We start from the raw sequence: 23,834 nt of genomic DNA, 5'->3' as shown, positions 1-23,834 counted from the left end.
TGGGTGGCTTCCTGCTAGCTCCTGGATCAGCTGATGCCGCGATCCCTCTGGGGCTGGCATTGTGCCCTTGGTGCTGGGCATTTCCCCAGGGTGATTCTCCTGCCTGTGACACAGGCAGTAATGTGGTTCCCAGCTGTAAAGGAGAGAGCCACAGGCCTGGTCACAGCTGGGAGCCTGGCATGTTGCCCACCCCACTGAATGTGCCCAGCACTATCCCCTTTCCCCACCGGAGAGTTCGGGGTGGGATGGATGGGATCGTCTGTCCCAGGAGCAGGACTATAGCCACAGGGGTGCAGTGGACGTGGCAGGTGCCAGTCGGGACAAAAGCCAGCTGCCCACAAAAGACTGGTAATGGCAAATCAGAAGCATGGCCTCTGCTGCCCAGGAGTTCAGGGGACCTGCTGAGCCAGGTGCCTGGCTGGGAGCCCTCCCTGTGGGCAGTGCCCCAGCCTGGAATGTGGGCTATGGTTTTGGAGCCTGGGAGGCTCTCCCAACCCCCACCCAGGGCCCCCCTGCTCAGCTCTTCCTGCTCTCAGACTCTCCCCTCCCTCGTGCCCATTCCCATCCCTGAAGGCCCTCCCACCTGCTCCTTGGTGACCCCTGAGGACTCTTAAGTCAGGCCCCTTCTCCTAGGCTCCACAGCTGCATCTCTAGGGGACAGGTGCAGGTGCCAGGCTTCCTTGTAACATGGTGAATGCCTCGCCTTGTTCACCTTGCTCCAGACAAGCCCAGGGCCATCTAACCTGGGGACAGTCACGCCTCAAATCCCAGATGAGAGAATTTACAAGTTCAAGGGGCCCAGAGGTCACTGAGTGGAGCCTTTCACCTTACAGAAATGGACATTGAGACTCCAGGAGGGAAAAGACTTATTGGTGGTTACCCACCTGGTTAGAGACTGATGTTAAGACCCCAAATCAAAACTGTTAAAGGAAGATTTTTTTTTTTTTTTTGACCCAGAGATTGAACCCAGGGCACTTAACACTGAGCCACATCCACCTCCCCATCCCATTGTATATTTTATTTGGAGACAGGGTCTCTCTGAGTTGCTTAAGGGCCTCATTAAGGTGCTGAGGCTGGCTTTGAACTCGCGATCCTCCTGCCTCAGCTTCTTGAGCCACTGGGATTATAGGCATCTGCCATGGCACCAGCAAGGGCAGGTTTTTATGTAAAATGCTCTGAGTTCGAGTTCTTGCTACACCCTTACAGTTGGATGATTTGGGCAGTCACTTCCCTCTCTGAGTCTGTTAGCTCCTGGGGATGGTGAGCCCATAAATACTTGCACAGACGCAGCGCCTAGCACAGCACGTGGTGCAGAGTCTGCATTCAGCTCTGCAGTTGCTGCTGGTGTGACTAGTGTTACTCAGTAGCAGCAGGCTGCTTCATTATCATCAGCAGATGTGTAGTTAGGGTGCTTGAGCACAGGTTTGGGGTGTCCTTTCTTGGTGAGCTTTTATAGTACTGAATTTCCAGTATTGCCTATGTGGCCACAAGGGAATGGCCGGCATGACCCCTCAGCAGTCCTTCCTGGAAGCCCCAGAATGTCACAGGCCCTGGAGCTCCCCCTGCTGGTTTGAATCCAAAAGTCACTTAACCGGTAAATCCAGAACCCAGAGCAGGAATGCTGGTCCCAGAATGACCCCCTGTGTGGCCAAAGGGCCTTTCTTCTGAGGAATCGCTGTCCTAGTTGTACTGGGCATGTAGAGGGGCAGTGACCTTGGCTGATCACAGCAGAGGAACTGAGGACGGAGACATCTCTTTACCTGAAGCCAGCCATTCAATCCAACAGATGTCCAAGGTAGCCTGGCCTGGGCCACCGCTACTTCCTATGCTCTTTTATGACAGCGGATAAGCCACTGTCCTATGGACCTTGGATCCCTGTTTGTGCCTTCCTGCTTGGCTCAGAGATCACTGCAGGGTCTTAGGATTCTAAGCCTCCTCATGATGGGTCCTTCCATGTATGTGTACACCTGGTATGCATGTGCGTGTCCAGGACCAAGTGTGTGTGTGTGTGTGTGCACACGTGTGTGTGTACACAGCATCACTTAACTTAAGGTGGTGTGCTTTCTTTGCCCTCCAAGGATCAAGACAAGACCAGGCCTCTGTCTGCGCTGGCCAACTTGGCCATCATCATCACGGACGTCCAAGACATGGACCCCATCTTCATCAACCTGCCTTACAGTACCAACATTTATGAGCATTCTCCTCCGGTAAGGCCCCTGCTGGCCCTGGGGACTTCCTCCGAGCCCCTTTCAGAGAGGGGCTCTGGTGCTGGGACGGGCTCCTCCAGTTTCGCCTACCCTGGCGCCTAGGATGGCAGTGGTGGGCATCCCAGCAGTAAAGCCCATGTCCTCAGCCTCCCATTCATCCCTGGGGTACTCTGAGTGACAAAGAACAAAGTCTGGTGGGGGCGGGTAACGGGGAGCGATTAGAAAGACGGATGCCCAGGGGAACCCAGCCTGTGCTGGGAACGGATTGGGTGCAGGCTCAACAGAGTGTCCGTGTGGCTCAGCCGTGTCTGTAGCTGGCCTGCAGCCTAAGGGGGCAGCGTGCCTTCTGCCCCAAGGGCCTCTTGGCCCTGACTCTTCCTTGGAGCAGCAAAGCAGCTGTCCTCCCTAACTGCCCAGTCTCTGGGTTTCTCAAGTTCGGGTTTTCAGAGACTCCTGATTTTGCACCCTGATTCAAGTCATCAGGCACCAGCCAACCTGTGGACTGGCTCCCCTGGGTCCATGTGTCCACCTCTGGCCCAATCAGCCACAGCTGGGGGTCTAGAGAATGCAACAGGCCACTGTCCACTCTGCAGGGGCCATGGCTGGGCCAGGCAGACAATGACAGGCATCTCTAGAGTGGCCACCTCCATGCTTCTATGCTCACGAGAACGAGGCCCTGCCATGGGCTGATAAACCAGAACGAGGTGCCTGCTGTGGACAGGTGAGCCCTGGGAAGGAAAGCGGGCCCTGCCTTCTCTCTGTTCCCGCAGTGCTGGGGATTGAACCCAGAGCCTCGACGCCTGCAAGGCCCCTGAGCTACGGCCCCAGCCCTTGACCCTTCTTTTGAGAGAGTGTGTGTTCAGAGGAAGGACCACAGTGGAGAGCAAGGCAGGCTCCCACTGAGGCCGGTGGCTGTTGGGTCCACGGCACGTCTGCACAGGCTGGCTGCCCTGGACTGGGTGCAGACCATTCTCCTAGGCCATCACGCACCAGGGCAGCCCTATGCCCAGCTTGCACACCATGGCTGTCCCAGCCACTGGCCGGGGGCATGGAGCTGGCACTGGGCCACCTGCTTCTTGGGCCAGGTGTGAAGTGGCAGCTCTAACAAGCGAGATGCTCTCCAGCCTGCTACTATGGGTGTTTGAAGCTGTGCACAGAGCAGAGGAGGGCACCTTGGGGTCCCACTCCCGGCCTTCTCTTTCATGGCCTCTGTGCATGGCGGGAGCCCCAGCTTTTGAGATTGAAGGACGGCCCTGCTCAGCTACCCGTTTCCCAGGACCCTCCCCTCTGCCCCCGTCTCAGTCACAGGTTGGCTTGGGCTGCTCTCTGCACGAGGCAGGGCCTGCTCCCCGCTGCCCAGCCCCTGGGCTTCTCCTGAGTGCTCAGGCTTGGGAGCAGCTCGCCCAGGCCCTGCTTCCGGCTGGGCTGGAAGTGTGGTTCTGCAGAGGTGGGGTCAGCGGTGGACACAGAGGTAGTGGGAGGCACCTGTGCAATGGCTGAATGAGGAAGTGAGCATCCAGTCAGACCAGCCCTCTGCCATCCTGTCTCCCTTGTCACCTCTGGCACCTGTGTCATCATCAATGACATATGTAAAACATAAGTGCTGGACATGAGCAGAGAGCAAACCGAGGGTTCCGTGGCGCGCTGGCTGATTTCTGGCATTCAAACTGGGCTAGGCCTCCGGCCGCAGCTTCGCGCTGGTCACGGTGTGAGCTTCCTCTGAGACCTTCGCCTGCCTTTTCCCGGCATCCCTCTACCCAGTAGCACCTTGAGCTCGTACAGGTTTTATCCGCACACCTGCAGGGTTCTGCGTGTGTCCACCCATTCTCTCCACGCTTCGCTCTTCTGTGTACTCACCCGTCACCAGTCCTGTGTGCAGGGCCCTGTGCCAAGCCACACCTCTTCTCTCCAGATGCTTCCCCTGGCTCCTGCTAGTGACCCCTCCGTCCAAGCAAACCAGAGGCTTACCCCTCTGAGCTCCTGCTCCCACCTTGGCTTGGTTTCTTGCCTCTGATGTGACACTTTGGCTCAGAGATCTTGATATGTGCCTGGCTAGGGTTGTCCCTTGGCCCCTGCTAGGCCAGTGTCTGGGGAGCTGCTGAGCCTTGGTTCTGGGTCTGTGAGCTCCTCCGTGTGGGTCATGACCAGGCAGGGAAGGGAGGCAGGCCAGGCAGGAAGCCGGGGGTTTCGGCCTCTGCCGGGGGCGCTGCCTGGGGTCCCCCGGCCCACAGAACCATGCTTCACCCCCACGCACCTCTGCCCCTCCTCCTGGCTCCGCACGTGGAAGGCGTCACCTGTCTCCCGTCGCCCGCAGCTCTCCTCCGATAGGCCTACTCTTGCACACTCCAGGCCCGATTTTTCCAGGCCTCTAATCAGTTTCTGTGCCTGGATCTGGGCCCTCTGTGTCCCTTTACGGCGTGGCGCTCTGATTTGACGCAGTCGTTCCCAGCTGGCCCGTGGAGCCTCCAGGCCGGGGACCCAGGTAGCCCTCCTCCTGGGCCTCCACCCAGACCCTCCCCACTCTCCTTGCTCCCCTCTTTATCTGCGGCTCCCAGCATGTACGCCTCCCCCTATCAGTGTATCGGGCCAGCATGCCTCATCTAAAGTGTATATATTACCTAATAAAATCCTTCTTATTTGGGATTATTGCATCAAATTTTAATTTCCTCACGCAAGCAGTAGCATGTCCGCCTGCCCGTCAGTGAAGGACCGATAGAAGGTGAAAGGAGCGGATAAACTGCACAAATTACTGCCAGCCGATGCCTATCAGCCCTTTGACTGGAATTGACTGGAATTAAGGACTGAGAAATAGGATTTTCTGCCTCAGAATCTGCTGTGGCAGCTCTAGTCGGAAGTCCCCGTCAGCCCCTGCCAGCCAGTCCCCCCTCAAGGGCGCCTCCCACTCCCAAAGCAAACTGCTCATCACCTTTCAAGTCCTTAATCCTGTCTTGGAAGTGGCAGTGGGCTGGGGGCTCCCGGGGAGCAGGAAAGAGGCAGCCGAGGCCCCCGAGGCCAGGCGCGGCCCCAGAACAGCCACACTGTCCTGGAGGGGACACAGCACAAAGGGGAGAGATGTGGTTCCTTCTAGAAAAGTCCCAGCTTCTGCCCCCACTGTCCACCCTGGCCTTTGCCTACACACTGGGCACAGAGTCCTGGGCCCCTCCACCTGTGCCGGACAGCAGTGGGGCCAACCCCCAATGTGACCCAATCACCCTCGCCCTGCCCACCTTTGACCCAGCCCTCTGAGCCTGTGTTCGCACGTATATCTCTACCGTGGGGCGGAGGGAACCCGTGCGCACCCCTGTATCTGCCCTGCTGTGAGAAGTGACGGAGGATGCGTGCTGGGTACCCAGCACAGCACTGGCACTCAGTCAGCACTCAGAGGCTTCTGGCTCTTCTGATAATGCATAGAAAACAGCGGCGCCCAAGGGCGGAGAGCGTTAATCTGGGATGTCGGGAGTCGGGATTTGCTGAAATTGGAAACACGAGGCGTGTCCATCATCCAGGACCAGACACCTGGGTCTCTGCCAGGTGAACACAGTGATTCCAGACCCTGATTCATAGTCACGGTCACCTTTGTCACTTTTGCCAGTTACGAGGGCTTTACATATATAGCGCTTGCTCAGTAGTGGGACTGCCACTAAACCCATTTTATAGTTGGAAAGGGGCCGCAAGAGGTTAAAATCGACTCGGAGGATTCAGTCGCAGGCAGTCTGGCACCAGGGTTGGACACTTAACCACCTGGCCGAGCACCTGGGCCGCATCACGAGGAGTCGTCAGGACCCCGTAGGTGGACACCTGTTGCCTCTTTGGGGAGAGCCTCACTTTGAGGAGGCCGGGTCCTCCCCACAGCACGGGTGCCGGTGAGGGGAAGTAGGCCCTCGGCAGGTAGGGACCTGCCCGCCTGCTCCGCTGGCTGTGCCCAGCCAGCTCGGGCAGCGTGGCCCTGGCAGGCTGGCTGTGGGCCAGGCAAGGCTACACGTCCCGGCTCCTTCATCTTTGGAAATAAGTTGCAATATATTGAAAATATAATCACTGAGACTCTGAAACAAGAGCCGTGCGTTCCCAAGAGCCCCCGTGCCTCCCTATTAATTCCTTCTCATAACATTCCCAGTCTTTCTGTCTGCACTTGTATTAAAAGCTCAGGGTTTTATTAAAAGTGGATTTATTTACCCAAAAAGAGATGAAACCCCAGACCTTGTCAGGAGCCAGGCAGGGCTCTCTCCACAGCCTTGGGGCGACTCCTGTCCTGCAGAGCCGCTGCTCCCAGCTCTACGGCCACCTGGGGCAGGAATGCCTGCAGGGGAGATGCCCACAGGGCTCTGAGGGTCGAGGGTCCTGGGGTCACCAGGTCCCTTCTTCGCACAGGCCAGTGCTGTCTGCCTCATCCCGTCCCCTTCAGGGTCACTGTCCTAGGTGCCACCTCGCCTGCCCTGGGTGGACATGGGGGGCACTCAACTGCCCCTCCAGGTGTGTTGCTTGGTAACTCTGCAGTGGCCCTCTGGCAGGCCTGTCCCTGCCCCAGCAGCCTAGGGGACCCTCACACCAGGACACACGGGGCCCAGGAGATGGGACTGTACCAGAGGGAGCTGCCCCCATGTCCAAAACGCCCGGTCTGGTAGCTGGGGCTTCAGGCCAGAGTCCCGCACCCTCAGGACCTCCTCTTGGAGACAGATCAGGCTTCTCCTGGTAACTAATGTCCCCAGCAGGGGCAGATGCCCCCAAAGAGTCTGGGGATGAGGACCTTTCAAGTCAAATGCTGCTTCCCAAACAGCCTTCTCCCAGGGGCCCACTAATGAGCTTCGTGAAGGGCGCCCCTGTCTCCGGGAGAGACTGGGAGAGCTCGGGCCCGCGGCTCCGGGAGCCGGGACTGCGCCAAAGCCCACGCAGCTCTGGGGAGCCCAGGCTGCCGCCCTGCCCCGGCTCCACGGGAGCCGAGGCTTGTAAAGTGCTCAGAGCAGTGGCTCACCCATGCCATATTATAAGGGAACCGTCACAGGGGTAGTGCCACCAGAGTCCCTGCTTCAGTCAGGTTTTTCACTGCTGTGACCAAAGGAACTGACAGAAACAATTTTCAAGGAGGAAAAGTTTATCTGGGGCTCATGATTTCAGAGGGCCCTCAGCCCATTGCTCTGAGCCCAAGATGAGGCAGGACATCAGGTGGAGGGCGTGGCAGAGGAAGGCAGCTCAGGACGTGGTAGCCAGGAAGCAGAGAGAGCTCGGCTCATGCTCACGGGGCGCGAAATAGAAAGAAATAGAAACCCGAGAGCACACCCGGGTGACCCACCTCCTCCAGCCACGCCCCCGCCTGCTGGGAGCACCCAGCTAATCCACTAAGAGGATGCATGCACTGATTAGACTGGGGCTCTCATAACACCTCACCTGACCTCTGAGCTTCTTGCATCGCCTCACACGTGGGCTCTTGAGGGACACCTCGTATCTAAACCCTCACGGTCCCTGAGTCGAATCCTGGCTGCCCATCTACTCCTTGCTGGGGACCTTGAAACCTCTTACCTCGTGTCCCTGTTTCCTCATCTGCCCTGGGGCAGTTGTGAGTGTGAAATGAGCCAACGTGTTGCAGTGCTGGGCACAGAGTGCCGGCTGCTGCTGGCCTTGGCCTGTCTCTGGACCCTCTGGGGGACATGCCTGCTCCAGGTGACTTCCTCACTGTGGTGTCTTCCTCCACCTGCCCAGCAGGCTGGGGGCTATCATAGCTCCTGGGGAAACAGAGGGGGCGGGACCTGCTTTCCAGATGGCCTCGCCTCCGGGCTGTGTCCATCTTTGTGGAAACATTTCTTCTGGAACATTCTCACCTTCTCTGGGCAAACCTAGAGGTGTTCCGGACTCTGTATCCTGGGACAGGAGAGGATGGAGGGACAGCTGCAGAGGGTGAGGTGGAGAGTGCCGCTCGCTGTCACTGGGAGGAGCTGGAGGGGTGCAGCGTGCCGCCTCGGGCAGGAAGCCTGTGTCAGGGAGCGGGTACCTCTGTAGGGGCAGGTCCAGTAGAGGGGACTGCACAGGCTTCTGCCTCCCACTGACAAACGAGGAGGAGATGAGAGGTGGCCAAGGCCACAAGAGTCCTTCATGAGACCTGCAAGTGCCAGGGTTGATATTTTCCCTGAAGGTGGAGTTCACTGTCCATCACTCAGGGAAAACTGCAGCCCAGGGCCAGAAAGAACCTCTGGCTCCAGGGGTGGGCAGTGGTGTGTCAAAGCCAGGAGTGCAGGTCAAGGTTGCCCCAGGTGCAGGCAATTCAGCAAATAGCATGGTAATAGCTGTGTCGGCATCCGCCATGTGCTCACTGGTTCATTCAGTCCGTCCACCAGTTTGTCAGCTATTATTGGAAAGTGCAGACTGGTCCTGTGCCGGGATCTCTTCCTAGGACAAGCTGTGTCTCCAGGGCTTTGCGTACTTCATCTTCTCCACCGAGCACTTTCCAGTTTCTCTCTCTGGAAAGCTCCTACTCACTCTTCCAGACCTGTCCTAAATGCCACCAATCTGTGTACCCTGTTGTAGGTTCCTCCAGGTGGACTTCTGCATTTTAGGGGACATTTCTCCATCCAAGCACCCCAAATGTATAGAGCAGCTGTCTATGCCATGTCACTCACTCCTCGACGTGGATGGCTCTCCAGGAGCACCCCTGCCCCTCCCCCTGCCCTGGGCTCCTTCTCCACCAGTGCTGGGGGTGGAAGGTGGAGCAGAGTCACTGGAGGCAGGAGCCACAGGCACAGTGCTGTGTGGGCGTGGTCCACAGGGCCATGCTGCCTCCAGGGTTGCAGCTCATCCCTAAAGATACGTGTTTTGGGCACGTGCTTTCATGCGTAGAATAATCATTCCAGTGAAAACAAGGTCCCCTCTTATGCATATTAAGCTAGAGCAAACTGAGGCCAGAGAGGTACAGCATCCTTCCCAAGGTCACAGAGCACTTTGATGGAGGTCTGAGATGGAACTCAGACCTCGTAATTCTCTGCTGGCTGTTCCTCCTTCTGTCTTCTCCCATGGGACTGAGGGATATGGGGAAAGGCAGGGACAGTGATGGCATCCGCGAGGTTGGGCTTCCCCAAGGGACCTGGGGTGTGTACCTGAGCCCTCAGTGTGTGTCCCAGGGACAGAGCGGGCACTTGGTGCCTGCTTCCTGGGCCGGCCTTGCAGCCCTGTTTCGTCAGCCCGAGGAGGGAAACCACGCGTGCCTGGGGCCAGGGGGCCAACTCAAGCCTCTCCTCTCTCCTGCCCAGGGCACTACCGTGCGTGTGATCACCGCCATTGACCAGGATAAAGGACGTCCCAGGGGCATTGGCTACACCATCGTTTCAGGTAAGGAGAGAGCTGTCCCTGTCCCCACGGCAGAAGAACCACTGTTGGGGTCTTAGGCTCTGAGAGCCTGAGGAAGTTGGGGTCTCAAGGGGCAGTGTTTGCGACCTGCGTCCAGGGACCGTCCTCACCCAGAGGGACTGGAAAGGTGATGACTGACGGAAGGTGGGTGGGCGGAGAAGGGGAAGAGGCTCTTGGGGAGCCAGCAGAGGCTAAGGCACGGGGCACTGTGGGGCCGCGCGGGGGACAGGACATGCGCCGCTGTCCAGGCCTGAAGCCTGGGGCCCCTGGGGCTCAGAGCTGGGTGGCGGGTGACTCCCATCCCACCTCCATCAGGGCTCTGGGTCTTCTGTCCTTACTTGCTGAAAAGTGGGCAGCTGGTCCATCGCGTTGGAGCGATGGAGCGGGGACTTGCCTCACGCCGCCAGCCGTCAGGGCTTCTTGTCTCATCTGGAATGCGCGGAATTCTGGAATGAAGCCCTTGCTCCCTTGCTCAGACCCATTGGCAGAGCCAGTAGCTACTGACCGCAGCCATGGTTCCGGGTGACGGGACTCCCCGGCCCACACCCTCGCCAGGGGCTGGCAAGACGGCAGCTCTGCGTAGCCGTCCCAGGCCGGGCAGGTTGGGAGCCCAGCTGCTGGTGAGAGGCTGCTCGCCCACCCAGACTGGCTGTCCCCCCACCCTGCATACACCCCACGGAGGCCCCAAGGAATCACCAAAGGGTCCACCTGGCACCGGGCAGTCCGCCTCCGCTCCATTACCCCCGCCATACCCCATGCCCTGAGAACAGGAAGTGGCGTGGCTCCAGGGCTCTCCCTGAAGCCCAGGGTTCAGCAGGGTGTGCATCAACAAGGTAGAGTGTGGAGCCTCCGCAGCCAGGGTCCTGGGTGTGTCTCTGTGCCTTGGTTAGTCATCCACAAAATGGGAACAGTAAGAGTACCCGCCTCGAGGTGGGCTAAGGGTCAGCTGATGAACACCAGTGGATGGGAAGGACTTTATAAGTGCTACCATTATTGTTACCGCTGCAGCCAGTAACTCCTGGGGAAGCTGGAGGTGTACTGGGGGAGGGAGACACCTCACATCCTTGTGATTGTGGGAATCCAGGGGTATCGTGGGCCCCCTGCAACCTCTGGTGTGACTATTATCATGTATCTAAAGCCCAGAGTCCCCCAGGACCCTGGACAGATGCAGCTCAGGCCAGGCAGTGAACATGGGCTCATGGGTTTGGAGAGTGGATTTGTAGCTCTGCACCCTCCGACGACCCCTCTGTTTTCTTAGTCTGAGGCCCAGGACACAGCCTGGCCCAGAGTAAACCCAAGTGTGTTCTTGTGAAGTGAATGAATGTCACTCTGGGATAGTGGGTTTGCAGATTCCAGTCTGCCCAGGAATCACCTGGGGCTCCCACCAAAAGGGCACAGTTCCTGGCCTCCATGCAGGTTCTCATCCCGCAGGACGGGGTGGGCCCAGGAGTGTCCTCTCCACCTAGCTGCTCAGGGGTGAGGGTCCTATGGCCAGGATGTGGCAGAGCCAGTCACAGGAAGGAGCCCATTCTGCAGGAAGTCAGGGTCCCCTGAGAACTGAGGCCATCCCTGCCCCTCTGCCCACCTTCATGAATTCTGCAGATTGGGAAGAAGAAAGGTGTCCCCAGTGACCAGGGGCTTGGAGTGTGTCCTCTCCTCACTGTCTCTAGGCTGGTCCCACACATGCCCCAGCCTGGACGGGGGTGGGAATTGGGGACCAGAACCTTCCTGGAATGGGAAACCATGCAGTGATGCTGAGAGTCTGTCCCCCACGGCTCTGGTTCAGCCCAGACCCTCAGGCCCTCTTCAGTCCTCAAAGATGCTTCCGTCTGTCCCCAGCTCAGCCCCTGCCTTGGGCTGCAGAGCCTGGGCTGTCTGGGCTGGGCTCTGGGGCTCAGAGTGGGAGTGGGGTGACAACTGCCTACAGCAGCTTCCTGTGGGGTCCCCAGGGGCATCACCCCCGAGGCCAGCTTCCCAAGTGCCAACCAGAGGATGAGAAGGGAGGCCAGGACTGTGAAACCACAAAGGGGAGATGTGTGTGGAGGCTGGGGCAGGAGGCAGAAACTTCTGGAAGGCTGGGGCATGTAGTATAGCTGTATAGGATTCCCATTGCCAGCACAGATGTGCCTTGAGGGCTTTGGGAAAGGATGACAAATGGGTTCCCTCCCGCATGCCAACTCTGATTGATTGGTAACGGCTGCCTGAAGACGATCTGGGGGCCCAAAGGGGTCAGTGCCATGCATGCTCATGGTGAGCAGCTGGCGGGTCTGCTGTGGGCATGAGGGTGCAAAGGGCAGCACCTGAGGCCCAAAGTGGCTGTCCTGGGCACGTTAGCACTTGGCCTTGCTTATGGTGGCTCCTGGTGACCCCGTGTCTCTTGGGTGTTTGTGGACACTCCTCTGTCAGCAAGCAGCTTGGGGAAAGGGCAGTTCTTTTTTGTTGTTGTTGTTTTTGGTACTGGGAATTGAACCCAGGGGTGCTTAACCACAGAGCCACACCCCCAGCCACTTTTTGTATTTTATTTAGAGACAGGTCTCACTGAGTGGCTTAGGGCCTCACTAAATTGCTGAGGCTGGCTTTGAACTCCCGATCCTCCTGCCTCAGCCTCCCGAACCACTGGGATGACAGGCATGGGCCATTGTGCCTGGCAGTTCCTTTTCTTCCCTACGCATCCTGCCTGGCTCAGCTCCTCCTACCCACCATACCTGCCTGGCCTGGGCTGCCATGGTCTCCCTGAGAGCCAGACTTACGTGAGCCTAGAGGCAGACGGCGGGGAGGGCACGGTCCTCAGAGAGGAGGTGGACATCAGTCTGGGATTTGGCCTTGAGTCTGCTTTCCTTGGATAGTGTAGACACTGCTGAGGAGAACATTGTCTTGCCTCTCTGGGGACAGTTGCAGCCCTGTCCTAGGTGGCTTGGTCAGGACCCATTTAGCTTGAAGCAGGCAGAAGGATGATTCGTGTCCCCCTGTCACCCCAGAGCATGCCCAGCAGCAGCCTACTCCTGTTCCAGGTGCTCAGGGCCCGGGGGAGGGGCAGGTGAGAGTCCCCAGGGCCACTGGTGGGGTGGCTCAAGTCCCAGGGCCTGTCAGGAGCCTGAGCCGGTGGTGGGTTCCATCTGCACACGGGTAAGGCTGGCCTACCCCACCCGGGACACGGGTCTGAGCCCACAAGTGATCCATAGCATACAGTTAACCTGCCCTGCTCCCCGGGCCCGTTCCTCAGCCCACTGCCGTGGGGATTTATATCTGCACACCAGTGCTTTCTCCATTACTAATGATCCCTCTGTTTTGCCAAGAACAAAGAGGCCTTCGCAGTAACTTATGGCTCCATTGCCATCAATTTGTTCTCAGTCCCTTGTGGCCAAACCGGGACAGAGAATGACAAGGTTCTTTCCCGCAGAGGATTTGGCACGGGTCCCTCCCTTCCCTCCATCTGAGCCTACCCTGCTGTTACTGGGGCATCAGTGCACCTAGCACTGCCCCAAAGGGGGCTCCACGGGCTCCTGTCCCCAACCACCGACCCAGATGTCAATCTCGGCAGACACCCCTCTGGCCTCCTACCTTCTGCCAGAGACAGTCCTGCTTGGACAGGTAGCTGGTCCATCCTGAGAAGAGCCCTGGACTTGGAGTCCAAGAGGTAAGTCTGAGCCTAGCTCTGCCACCTGCCGGCAAGGTGTCTGAGCAAGACCTTTGACTTCCCTCTACCCCGCCGTCCTCATCCGGGGAATGGGATTCAGAATTCCAAAGAGCCATAAAACATTAAGGATTAGCAATTGTTAGGAAGGATCAGGAGCCCCGGTCCTTGGGACTCATTCATTTATTCCCTCCTCCATTCATGAGTACAGAGGAACATTGAGGGTGCAGACTCTTGGGCTGCTGTCCATGGTGGTGACCTCCAGCCCTGCTGGCCAATCCAGTGCCCCGTGACTAGTGAGTACCTGAAATGTGGCTCCTCTGAATTGAGATGTGCCATAAGTATAACATGGAATTTTGAAGACAATATGCAGAAAAGATTATAAAATATCTCACTAATAACGTTTTATATAAGCCAGGCAAGGTGACACATGCCTGTAATCCCAGTGACTCTGGAGACTGGGACAGGAGGATCATACATTTGAGGCCAGCCTCAACAACTTAGTGAAACCAGGTCTCAAAATGAAAAATAAAGAGGGCTGGGATATAGCTCAATGGTAGAGCACCCCTGGTTCAATCCCCAGCACCACAATCAATCTATCAGTCAATCAAAATAATGTTTGGTTTAGAGCTTAAGGTGTAATTCAGTCATCAAGCTTGTGCTTAGCCTGTGCAAGGCCCCAGGTTCGATCCTTAGCACCAACAATAATAATAGTCTCCTTTTATATTGATGAAATGTTGAAATGATATTCTGAATATACTAGGTTATATGCAACATATTATTAAAATTTTTCCTCTTTCTTTTTAAAAATTTTTATGACAACTAGAGAATCCTAAATTGCACAAGTGCTAATCTTCTGTCTGTGGCCACCCTGTTGCAGGGTGAGCCTCTCTGGGGTTAGCTTCCACTCTGGACCAGCTGTGACCTCCCAGGCATCAGGTTTTTCTAGTCTGTACAGCGGAGGTGACGTCAGCCGCCCGCCAGGCAGGGAAGGGCTGAGAGGATGAAGGGCCAGGCCGGGAAGGTGTTTGAGGGCCCCAGGTGTGTAGAACGTGCTCCTCTCGTGCACAGGGGTGGTGGAGGGGCTGCTCGGCCAGGGCCAGGAACTGTCCAGGGTCCTGACACGTGAGGACTGTGGCACTGTCCCGGCCGGCCACAGGAACCTGCGGTGAGTGGAGAGACAGACCTGTAAGTTGTGCTTTCAATACCGAGGATGGCCCTGTGGAGAGGGAGCACAGGATGTGTCATGTCAGGGACCGATGGCTCTCTGGGGACCCATCACGCTGTTCCCTCCGCTTTCCTTCGTTTATGTTTGAAAATACCCCTAAGGAGGAGCTGCAGAGGAACCCCCAGGTCGGGGCCTGCTCAGGCATCAGGGGCACCAAGACTCTTGGAGGAGAGGTCACGGAAGCCAGGCCCTGACTGACACGGGAATGGGCAGGAGGAGTGGCCGGCAGGCACACCAGGACAGCTGTGCTCATTGCAGGGGTTCGCGTGGCTGGGCGTGGGCCACCAGGGAGAGGGGAGATGAGACCACAGAGGGCCAGGTCCCGCAGCTCAGGGAGTGACCCGCTCGGGAAAATCCCAGGCTTCGTCCTGAGACGGGGAGGGACGCGGCTGGGTGTGCATTTCGCTAAGGTCACTGGGGTCAGGGTGGAGCCAGTGGGTTGCGGGGAACAGGCTGGAGCAAGCAGGTCAGCCAGGAGGATGTGGTAGTGTCCTGACAGGAAGCAGAGGCAGCCAGGCAGGAGCGGAGCCAGATAGCCCCGGGAGCATTGGGACACCTAGCGGGCAGGGGTGGCTGGCAGCTGGTGTAGGCCAGGGAGGAGGCTGGGACAGCCCTGGGCCTGATTTTTTCTCCCCAGTGCCAGGAGTGGAGCCCAGGGCTCAATAGGCGAAGCCTGCACACCACTGAGCCACACCCACCCCCACCTGGCCTGAGATGCGCAGCTAAAGCCTCGTGGGCAGAGAAGTGGCAGGATTCAACTGCAGGCCCGGCTCCTCCGGGGAGGCAGCTTCTCTCAGCCGAGTGGCCCGAGTGAAGGACTCCTTACCCCTTCTGTAAATGGGGCCCAGTTGTATCTTCCTCACAGAGTCAGGAAAATAAAAGTAAATGTTCCATGTCCATTGCAATGCGTACACAGTGGCCAAGATAGGGGAACCACCAAAATGTGGGCTACGGACTTGTAAGCCTGTGTCACCTAGTGACACCGCAGCCATCCTAGTGTATATAGGTACACTCCACGATGTCCGCTTAACCACCTAACAAGGCACTTCTCAGATCATGTCCCTGTTGTTAAGCGATACATGACAATACACACTCATACAATGGAATATTTTTCAGTCTTTAAAGAGAACACATGCCCACACCTGTAATCCCAGCTCTGGGGGAGTCCAAGGCAGGAGAATCACAAGTTGGAGGCCAGCCTCAGCAGCTTAACAAGATCCTGTGTCAAAAAAAAAAAAAAAAAAAAAAAGGGGCTGATGAGGTAGTTCAGGGGTAGAGAGTTTGCTCACATGTGTATTTGATCACCAAGAAAAAAAAAAAAAAGAAAAAAATCCTGCTATTTGTGACAATCTGAATGGATTCACAGGACATCGTGCCAAGTGAAATAAGCCACACAGACAATGCTGCATGATCTCATTTCCATGAATCTGGGGTGGGGGGCAAAGAACCCACAGAAACAGAGAGTAGACGGGTGGATCGTGGGGCAGGGGCTGGGGGAAGGGGAGATGCTGGTCAGAGGGCCACACTTGTGGTTTCGAGACACGTAGATTCTGGAGACCAGCTGGACAGCATGGTGACTGGAACTAAGAAGAGCGTAGCGCACTCGTGAAACTTGCTCAGAGCTCAAGTGTCCTCACCACGCCGTTGGTAGCCAGGTGAGGCGACGGCTGTTAGTTAACTTAATGGCGGGACTCACTTGACAGTTTATGCTTGTAGCAAAACGGCACGTTGTTCGCCTTAAATACATACAATTTATTTGCCAATCATACCCCCTAAAGCTGGAGGGAAAGTCGGTGATACCAGCATCAACTGCACAGTGATGTCTAACAGGCCCTCAAGAGATGTCGCCGTTTTCCCTCCTCCCGCCTATCAGGGTGCAGCAGAGAGGAGCACGCCTCCTGTCGTCAGAAGCCTGGTCTCCCAGGAGGCCAGGAGCCCAGGTGAAGCTTCTCTCTGCCATAAGGCCCAGGACTCTGTCCTACCATCTGCTCCCAGCAAGGGCCCAGCCCCCTCACCTCTTCTTGATCACTCCCGTAGGGCGTCCATCTAGGAAAGCCGCAGAGCGGGGGCCCTGGGAGCATGGGCCCTGGCCGGCCTCCGGTGCCACCTGGGCATCTGTTAGGAATGCAGGTTCTCAGCCTCCCCTGGCCTGCTGCCTCAGGCACTCTGCAGTGACCACCTATGACTGCACAAGTCCTCCCGGTAGTCCTGGGGCTGGCCCAATCCCTTTCCCCCACGGGATGCACGTCCGAGTCTTTCACACACCTGACTGATGAGCTCTGGCGTTGGAATCTCTCTGATGGTGGAGCTTTCCACAGCCTTCCTCCCAGCCCAGGCCACCTGCTGTCCCCTCTTTGGGATGAAGAGGCCTAATCTCTTCGTGCAGCCCTTTCCCCAACTGCCATCTTCTGGTCCCCAGAGCAAGAGGAAGGGACCCCAGTGTACGGGGAGCTTGCCATGAGCTGGGCCCAGGCTGGACCCAAGTTACCCTGTGCAGTCTATGAGGGAGAGAACGTCACTCCATCTGGGACAAGAGGAGAACGTCACTCCATCTGCGGACAAGAGGAGAACGTCACTCCATCTGCGGACAAGAGGAGAACGTCACTCCATCTGCGGACAAGAGGAGAACGTCACTCCATCTGCGGACAAGAGGAGAACGTCACTCCATCTGGGACAAGAGGAGAACGTCACTCCATCTGGGACAAGAGGCGAACGTCACTCCATTGCAGACAAGAGGAGAACGTCACTCCATCTGCGGACAAGAGGAGCGAGGCTCAGATTGGCCTCAGGTGGCCAGGGTCACAGCTGCTAAGTGGCAGAGCAGGGATCTGAACTCAAGCCTCTCAGGCTCCAGAACATGCCCAGTGTCCGTGATGACAGTGGTGCTCCAAATGTGGTCCCCAGACCGCCCGCATCAGCATCGCCTGGTACCCGTGACACCTGCAGACTTTGCATCTCTACCCCTGCTGGGTTAGATCTGGGAGTGAGCCAGGCGATGCTGACGCTGCTGGTGGGGGACCACACGCTGAGAAGCTCTGGGCTAGAAGAGCCTCTGTTCTCAGCCAGGCAGCGTCACCCCTAACAGGTGACATTTTGTACGTGGGAGGGAGAAAAAAAAAACTTACTTTTTGAGCTGGGCACGGTGGCATAATCCCAGTGGCTTAGGAGGCTGAGGCAGGAGGATTGAAAGTTCAAAGCCAGCCTCGGCAACTCAGTGAGGCCCTGAGCAACTCAGTGAGACCCTGTCTCTGAAGAAAATATAAAAAAGGGCTGGGGGTGTGGCTCGGTGGTTAAGTACCCCTGGGTTCAATCTCCGGTACCAAAAAAAAAAAAAAAAAAATCTTCCTTTTTATATCTAGATATCTATTACCCCCAAGGTACTGAAATTTCACGTGTTCAGGGAGGAGGCAAGGTGGTCCTGGGTTGGGGTGGGCTGGGTGAGAACACTGATATTAGAGGAAGAACAGGTGAGAAGGATCAGGCGGTGACCTCTCTGTGGGGTCGCCCTGGAGGACAGCCAGGAGTGTCCATGCAGGACAAAGCCTTCCCTTCCCAGATTTTATTTCAATGCTACCAAGTGAGGAGCGTCTTTGAAAATTCATGGAGCACTTTGAAGGGATGCTGGAGGGGAGGAGGTAATCAGTTACAGTCAGACCAACTAAGCCCCCGCCCCACGTGCCAACAACTGCATCTGCCCCCGGCTGGGGCCTAGTGGGGCAGCTGTCGCAGGAGGCCATTGTGCCGCGCACATCAAAGCCCTTGTGATTAAGCGCCTTGGCATTTTTCTCCCTCTGAGAAGCGAAAAGGCCAGAGAAACAGAATTGCTTTGGAAATCTGAAGGGCGTGCCGCAGCCCCTGGCTTGGAGAAGCCCTTCCCAGCCCTGAGGGCATCCGCGGGCATGGGGGGATTGGCCAGCGAGGAGTTGAGGGTTGAGGGCTGTTTAGAGAGGGATGCGGGGGCCCTGGGAGAGGGTGGAACGGCAGCGGAGGTGGGTCCTCGGCAGGGGGTGGGCGTGGACTCAGGCGAGAGTCACCTCACAGGAGTGCTGGGTGGATGGGGTCAGGGAGCACCAGATGAGGAGAGTCCCCTAGCAGACCACCCACCAAGCCTCACCAAGGGGCAGCCTGGGGTCTTGTGGAGTGTGTGGGGCTGGGGCGGAAGTGCAGGCTCTTGACATTCTGAAAATGGAAGGTGCAGGAAAAGGAGGACACAAAGCAGCCCCTAACCTCCACGTCTAGTTCCTGGGGTCCTGCTGGGAGCTGACCCAGAAAGGGGCACATTCAGAAAAGTAAGTGCATCCCTTACTTTATGTCTGTGACTGTCACCCCAGACCCACGTCGGCACGTGCACCAGAAGGCCCCATCCCTCACCCAGGCAGACATCGCTCATCGGTTCCAGCACCCAGATGGGCCTCTGCGCCTTTCTCTCCCTGCCCTCTGGGGCCGCCAGGGGTGGGCCCTCACCTCCCACGGCTCTTTCTTCAAAAACATCTGGGAACAAGGACTCTGGGGGGATTTGACTTAATCATCCAAAGGCACCGGCTATTGTTTTCAGTTGCGGACGACAATGACCCCCAGGAAGGCCACCTCCTCTCCATGTCCCCCCGCAGCACCCGGCGCTCTGGGTGCCCCTTCGGGATAGACCCGAGTCCTTAGTGCGGCCCTCGGGATTCCTGGCTCTTCCCCTGTCCTGCACGGCCCCAGGTGCTCTGGTCGGTAACCGCGGCCTGCACTGTGCTTCCTTCCTGAAAATCACAGCGGACTCCAAGAGGCGCATGGCAACAGGCTCTGGGACTCTCCCTTCCTGCATCTCCTCCCCGGGCCAGAGCGCCCCTTGCCTGGACGGGACGGCCTCCCGGCTGTCCTGAGGAAGCACCGGCAGACTCCCTGCTGCCGTCCTGGAGTCCTCTTGCCCAGGTGGGCGGGGAGTGGAGGCCGGGCCCTTTCATCAGCAGCCCCTCTGGGAGCACAGCTGTCAGCTCGCCCGCCCGGGCTCTGCAGACCTGATGGAGGCTGGGGTGGCGTGGGTGAGAGGAATGGGGTTCCACGTTCGTGGAGGCTGCTCTGGATGCAGGAGATTCCGGTCCGGTTTCCCGGGTCGAGAGGCGTCTGTCTTTTTTCTTCTTTGGCTGTTTTTGCCTTGGCCTCACCTCTAAAGTGATGACTCTGTATTGACTTCCAAGGACTTTGAAGTCCTCAGAGGTTCATGAAATTCGTTACCATTTAGTATGTGTTCTCTTTCCCTCTTCACTCGGTGCACCTCTGGCCCAGAATGGATTTAAACATAGTTCTCAGCTCACAGTCAACCTGGGTCTATGTCTGCTGCTGCTTTATTTTACCCTTAATTTTATTTTCTTTTTGGGGTGTTGTTTTGGTTTTTTGCACACTGGGGACTGGATGCAGGGATACTCTGCCACTGAGCTACATACCCAGCCCTTTTTATTTTTTTATTTTGAGACAGGATATTGCTAAGTTGCTTAAGGACTTGCTAAGTTGCTGAGGCTGGCCTCCAACTTGTGATCCTCCTGCCTCAGCCTCCCGAGTCACTGGGATTGCAGGTGTGCACCACCATAGCCAGCCTCATTCTTAATTTTCATATTGTGGAGCCCACCTACCTCCTGAGGGCTAGATCATCTCCCTTATCTCCCAGCTGCCCAACTGTCCCTCCTCTGCCATCCCATCCCCTGACTCCCATCTCCCCAGCCTCAAGTTTGAATTTTACATTTTCTCATTCCCTTGCTTTTGGGAAATATCTTGTCACATGTATGTGGATCACATATTGCTTGGACTTAGTTGTCTTTGAACTCTACTTCTTAAAGTACCATTTCACACGTTTGTCTCCTGGGACATGTTTTCTGCTCAGTATCTAAGATTCATCCTTGTTGTTCCGTGTAGCTGGTGTTCGTCCCTTTTCTCTACTGCATATTATTCCATTGTGTGAAAACACCACAGTGTATCGACTCCCCTTCCGCTGGTGGGTGTTGGGGGTGATTGTCACTGTTACAAACGGTGCTGCCAAGGACATCTCATCTCTCTTAGTACATGTGAGGTTGCTGGGGCTGCATGTATGTCTCCATCCTCATCACAGCCTCGGGTGACTAGTAGAGCCCTGTGTAGACGAGGGCCTAAAACCACAGAGCTCCTGGATCCAGTGTGGGTCTTGTATCACGTGAGTGGTGGCCCGGGACTCAGACCCAGATCTTCCTGCTTCTGAAACGCACATTCTTTCCGCCATGATTTCACTGTTCTGCCTGAGAAGCCAGTGACTCGTGCCAGCCCTCGGTCTGGGGTGTTAGCATCCGCTCGCTCAGTCAGTCAGCAGCGTCCAGGAATCAAGTGGCCACTGCGTGCCGGGCTCCAGGTCAAGCCAGGAGACCAGCTGTGAAGCCAATCCCAGCCCCGCTGCCCTGTGGCGCTCCAGCCCAGCGGAGAAGAGGGATAATAAATAGAGGGGCAAAGGCCGGTTCCCAGCTGCGCCGAGCATCAGGAAGAAACCCCAGGGCCAGGAGGAGGAGACGGGGCGAGGAGGCCATCAGGAAGGGGTCGGGAAGGCTGGAACCCGCTGCCTGCCCTCAACCCCCAGGCTGGGGCACAGGAAGGGCCACCCCACACTCACGGCTCAGTAAAGATCTCCCCTGACTTGAGGGGGTGGCTTTGAACTTGAGACGAGACTCCCTAAGCAGCTCAGATCCCCCCTCTCTTCTTGCTGGGCACCTTAGGTGACTGCTCAGCCTTCAAGCAGCCCCCAGCCGGGGCTAATCTGAAATAAAAGTTTTTATTTATCTAGCTTGATACCTAGTGCAGGGTTAAATCATACAAGAGAAAAAGCAATAAAAGAGAAAGATTAAGTGTAAGGCTCCGTCTTAGGCGTGCCCTTTTTTGCGATACAGTTACAAAGATATTAAGCCTGAAGTCACCCAGAAGCCCGCATCGCTGTTCCTGGGTCTCTTGGAGGAGAGGCGGGGCGGGGGCTGGGGGAGGAAGACCCCAGTGCCCTGCAGAGAGGGTAAGGCACCAGATGGAGTCTGAGTCGCTCAGCCCGTCAACCTCCTCCCGCCGCACCCCCACGCGGCTCTGATTCATGACTTCCCCGGGGAGCAGAATCGTCAGCATCTGCACCTACATCCCTGTGGGCACCTCCATGTCACCGCAGATTTATGCGCCTGCGAAGGGCAGGGCACCCTGGGGAGAGCAAGGGGGTGAGAAGGCTCAGTTCCAGACCTTCCCAGGGTCGGCCTGGGCTCACCTATCATGTGATCTTGAGCAGGTTACCGTCTGCTTCAGTCTCCTCATCAGTCAAATGGGAACGTGAATGGGGATCTCGCAAGGGCTGATACAGGCGAGGCTCTCAGAACAGTGCCGGACACACAGTAGGCACGCAAGAAACGTTACCTGTTATTAGCAGGGGAGAGTTGACAGTCAGGTTGACGAACACTTGAGAACCACCCTGGCTGCTCAGAGTGTGGGTGTCTCAGAATGCAGAGTCCACTGTCCCAGCACCCTGCACCCGGGAGTTCACTGTCCCAGCACCCTGCACCCTGCACCCTGGACCTGAAAGTCCACCGTCCCTGCACCCTGCACCCTGCACCCAGGAGTCCACTGTCCCAGCACCCTGCACCTGGGAGTCCACTGTCCTGGCACCCTGCACCCTGGACCTGAAAGTCCACCGTCCCGGCACCCTGCACCCTGCACTCGGGAGTCCACCATCCAGGCACCCTGCCTGTGTCGCCTCAGACTTGAGCTCTCTGCAAAATCCCCAGCAGACGTTCCAGAGACACCCACCGAGTGGGGACGGGCAGCTCCCATGCACTTTCTGCTGACCTGCTGGGTCTTCTGTCCCCTGCACACAGCCGCTCAAAGAGGGCAACTCATGGCCCCTGCTGTCCCCACCCTCTGAACCACAGAAATGGCCCAGCATCCCAGCCGTCCCAGGACCCTGGGGCCAAAATGGATCATGGGCAGAAATAGGGGCTGCTCATCCCCCAAACCAAGTGGGATCTGGGCTTCCATGTGCTGTGGGCACCTCAGTCCCATCTTGGGGGGATCCTCAGGGTAAACAGTGCCCCAGCCTGCAGCCCCCTCCTCTCTAGGACCAGACAGGGCCACCAGGACCCCATGCCCCTCCCCCACCTCTCCCACCCAGCCCCTGCTTTACAGCAATTAGAAAAGAAGGAAGGACAGAGGGAGGGAGGGTCGGGAAGATGGGGAAGGGGGAGAAGAAATGTTCCCTTCAGACAAAACAGTGGCTTCCTGAGGGTCCACCTACCTACCGGTTCACCAGCCATGTCCAGCAGGGACCCTGGGAGAGCCACCTGTACTAGCAGCCCCCTTAGCAGCCTGAAGCATGGCACGTACAGGAAGTGCTTCTGGGGGTCGGGAAAGGGCTATCCTGCAGGAAAAGCAATCCTCCAAGAGGAAGGGAGGGTCACTAGCCCTGGGGTGGGGTGTGGGCCCACGTTCAAAGGACCACCCTCTTGTGGATTGGGGGTCACAGTAGTCTGGCTTTGAGTGCCAGAGCGAGGAGCGATAACGACCCAGGAATAATGGCTCACGCTCCTTGGGAGCTTAAGAGCAGGTCTAAATGTGTAATCCTCCCGGGAATGCCAGGAGGTGGTGCTAGTGTTATCCCCAATTTACAGATACAGACACTGAGGCCATGGCTCAAGGTCACAGAGCTGGTGGGCGGTAGAGCCGGGAACTGAAGCAGCAGGCTGGCTCTGGTGCTGCCTGCCCTGAGCGCCTGCCGGGAGTCCCCCTTCAGGAATCACCAACTCTACCCTCTCTGGGCTGAACTTCCGGTGGCCCACACCCGGCTGCACCCCTCTCTCTCTCTCTCTCTCTCTCTCTCTCTCTCTCTCTATCTCTCCTTCTCTCTCTGCCTCCCCGTTGAGTGCTCAGCCCGAGTCAATTAACTGGCTGCTTGCCATTCAAATATTTGACCAATATCCTGGAAACAGAGATTTCAGAGCCGATATTTTGAGACATTGATTGAAGTGAACAAACACTGCAGCACAGAATGAATTTATAGCTCAACATTTTCATTCTGCTGGGCTGGGCTGCGTCCCAGTCCCCCGCCCCCCAGGGCGCCCCTCTGGGGGGGCCAGGTGGGATGGGACCAGGCCGCCCCTGTGTCCTAGCTCCCCGCCCCTCCCACTGCCAGGACGGAGGATGGCCAGGACCCTGAGCTGGGGCTGGGGGTGCTTCCCAACACCGCCCAGCAGATCGAGGGTCATGTTAAAGGGCCCAGCAACAAGCCTTTCTCTATGACGATCGTGGACTTCATAAATGTCAGCAAAAGCCATTTAGTTGCGACTCCAAGGAGCATTTTGCAAATGAGGAGTTGATGCCCTGGGTGCTTCTGGTCCCCTTTAGATGTCTGCAGGGACAAGTGAGTCGCCGTGAATGACCCAGTGAGGTTTAGTGAGGTCTTAAG

The 23,834-nt window shown here is 57.2% G+C and overlaps 1 protein-coding gene across 1 annotated transcript in view; it reads left to right on the top strand.

The window, feature by feature from the left end:
* The window catches only part of CDH23 (cadherin related 23), a 391,248-nt gene that overhangs the window by 162,625 nt on the left and 204,789 nt on the right, over window positions 1-23,834 (top strand). Inside the window, exons 8-9 of the mRNA XM_079137029.1 lie at window positions 2,079-2,207; window positions 9,443-9,521. Coding sequence (XP_078993155.1) covers window positions 2,079-2,207; window positions 9,443-9,521 — 208 coding nt within the window. The remainder of the gene's footprint in view (window positions 1-2,078; window positions 2,208-9,442; window positions 9,522-23,834) is intronic.

The sequence above is a fragment of the Sciurus vulgaris genome (genome assembly GCF_902686455.1).
Source record: "Sciurus vulgaris genome assembly, chromosome: 4".
Taxonomy (NCBI): Eukaryota; Metazoa; Chordata; class Mammalia; order Rodentia; family Sciuridae; genus Sciurus; species Sciurus vulgaris.
The sequence above is the reverse complement of the archived record's forward strand: the minus strand, read 5'-3'. Positions and strand labels throughout refer to the sequence as shown.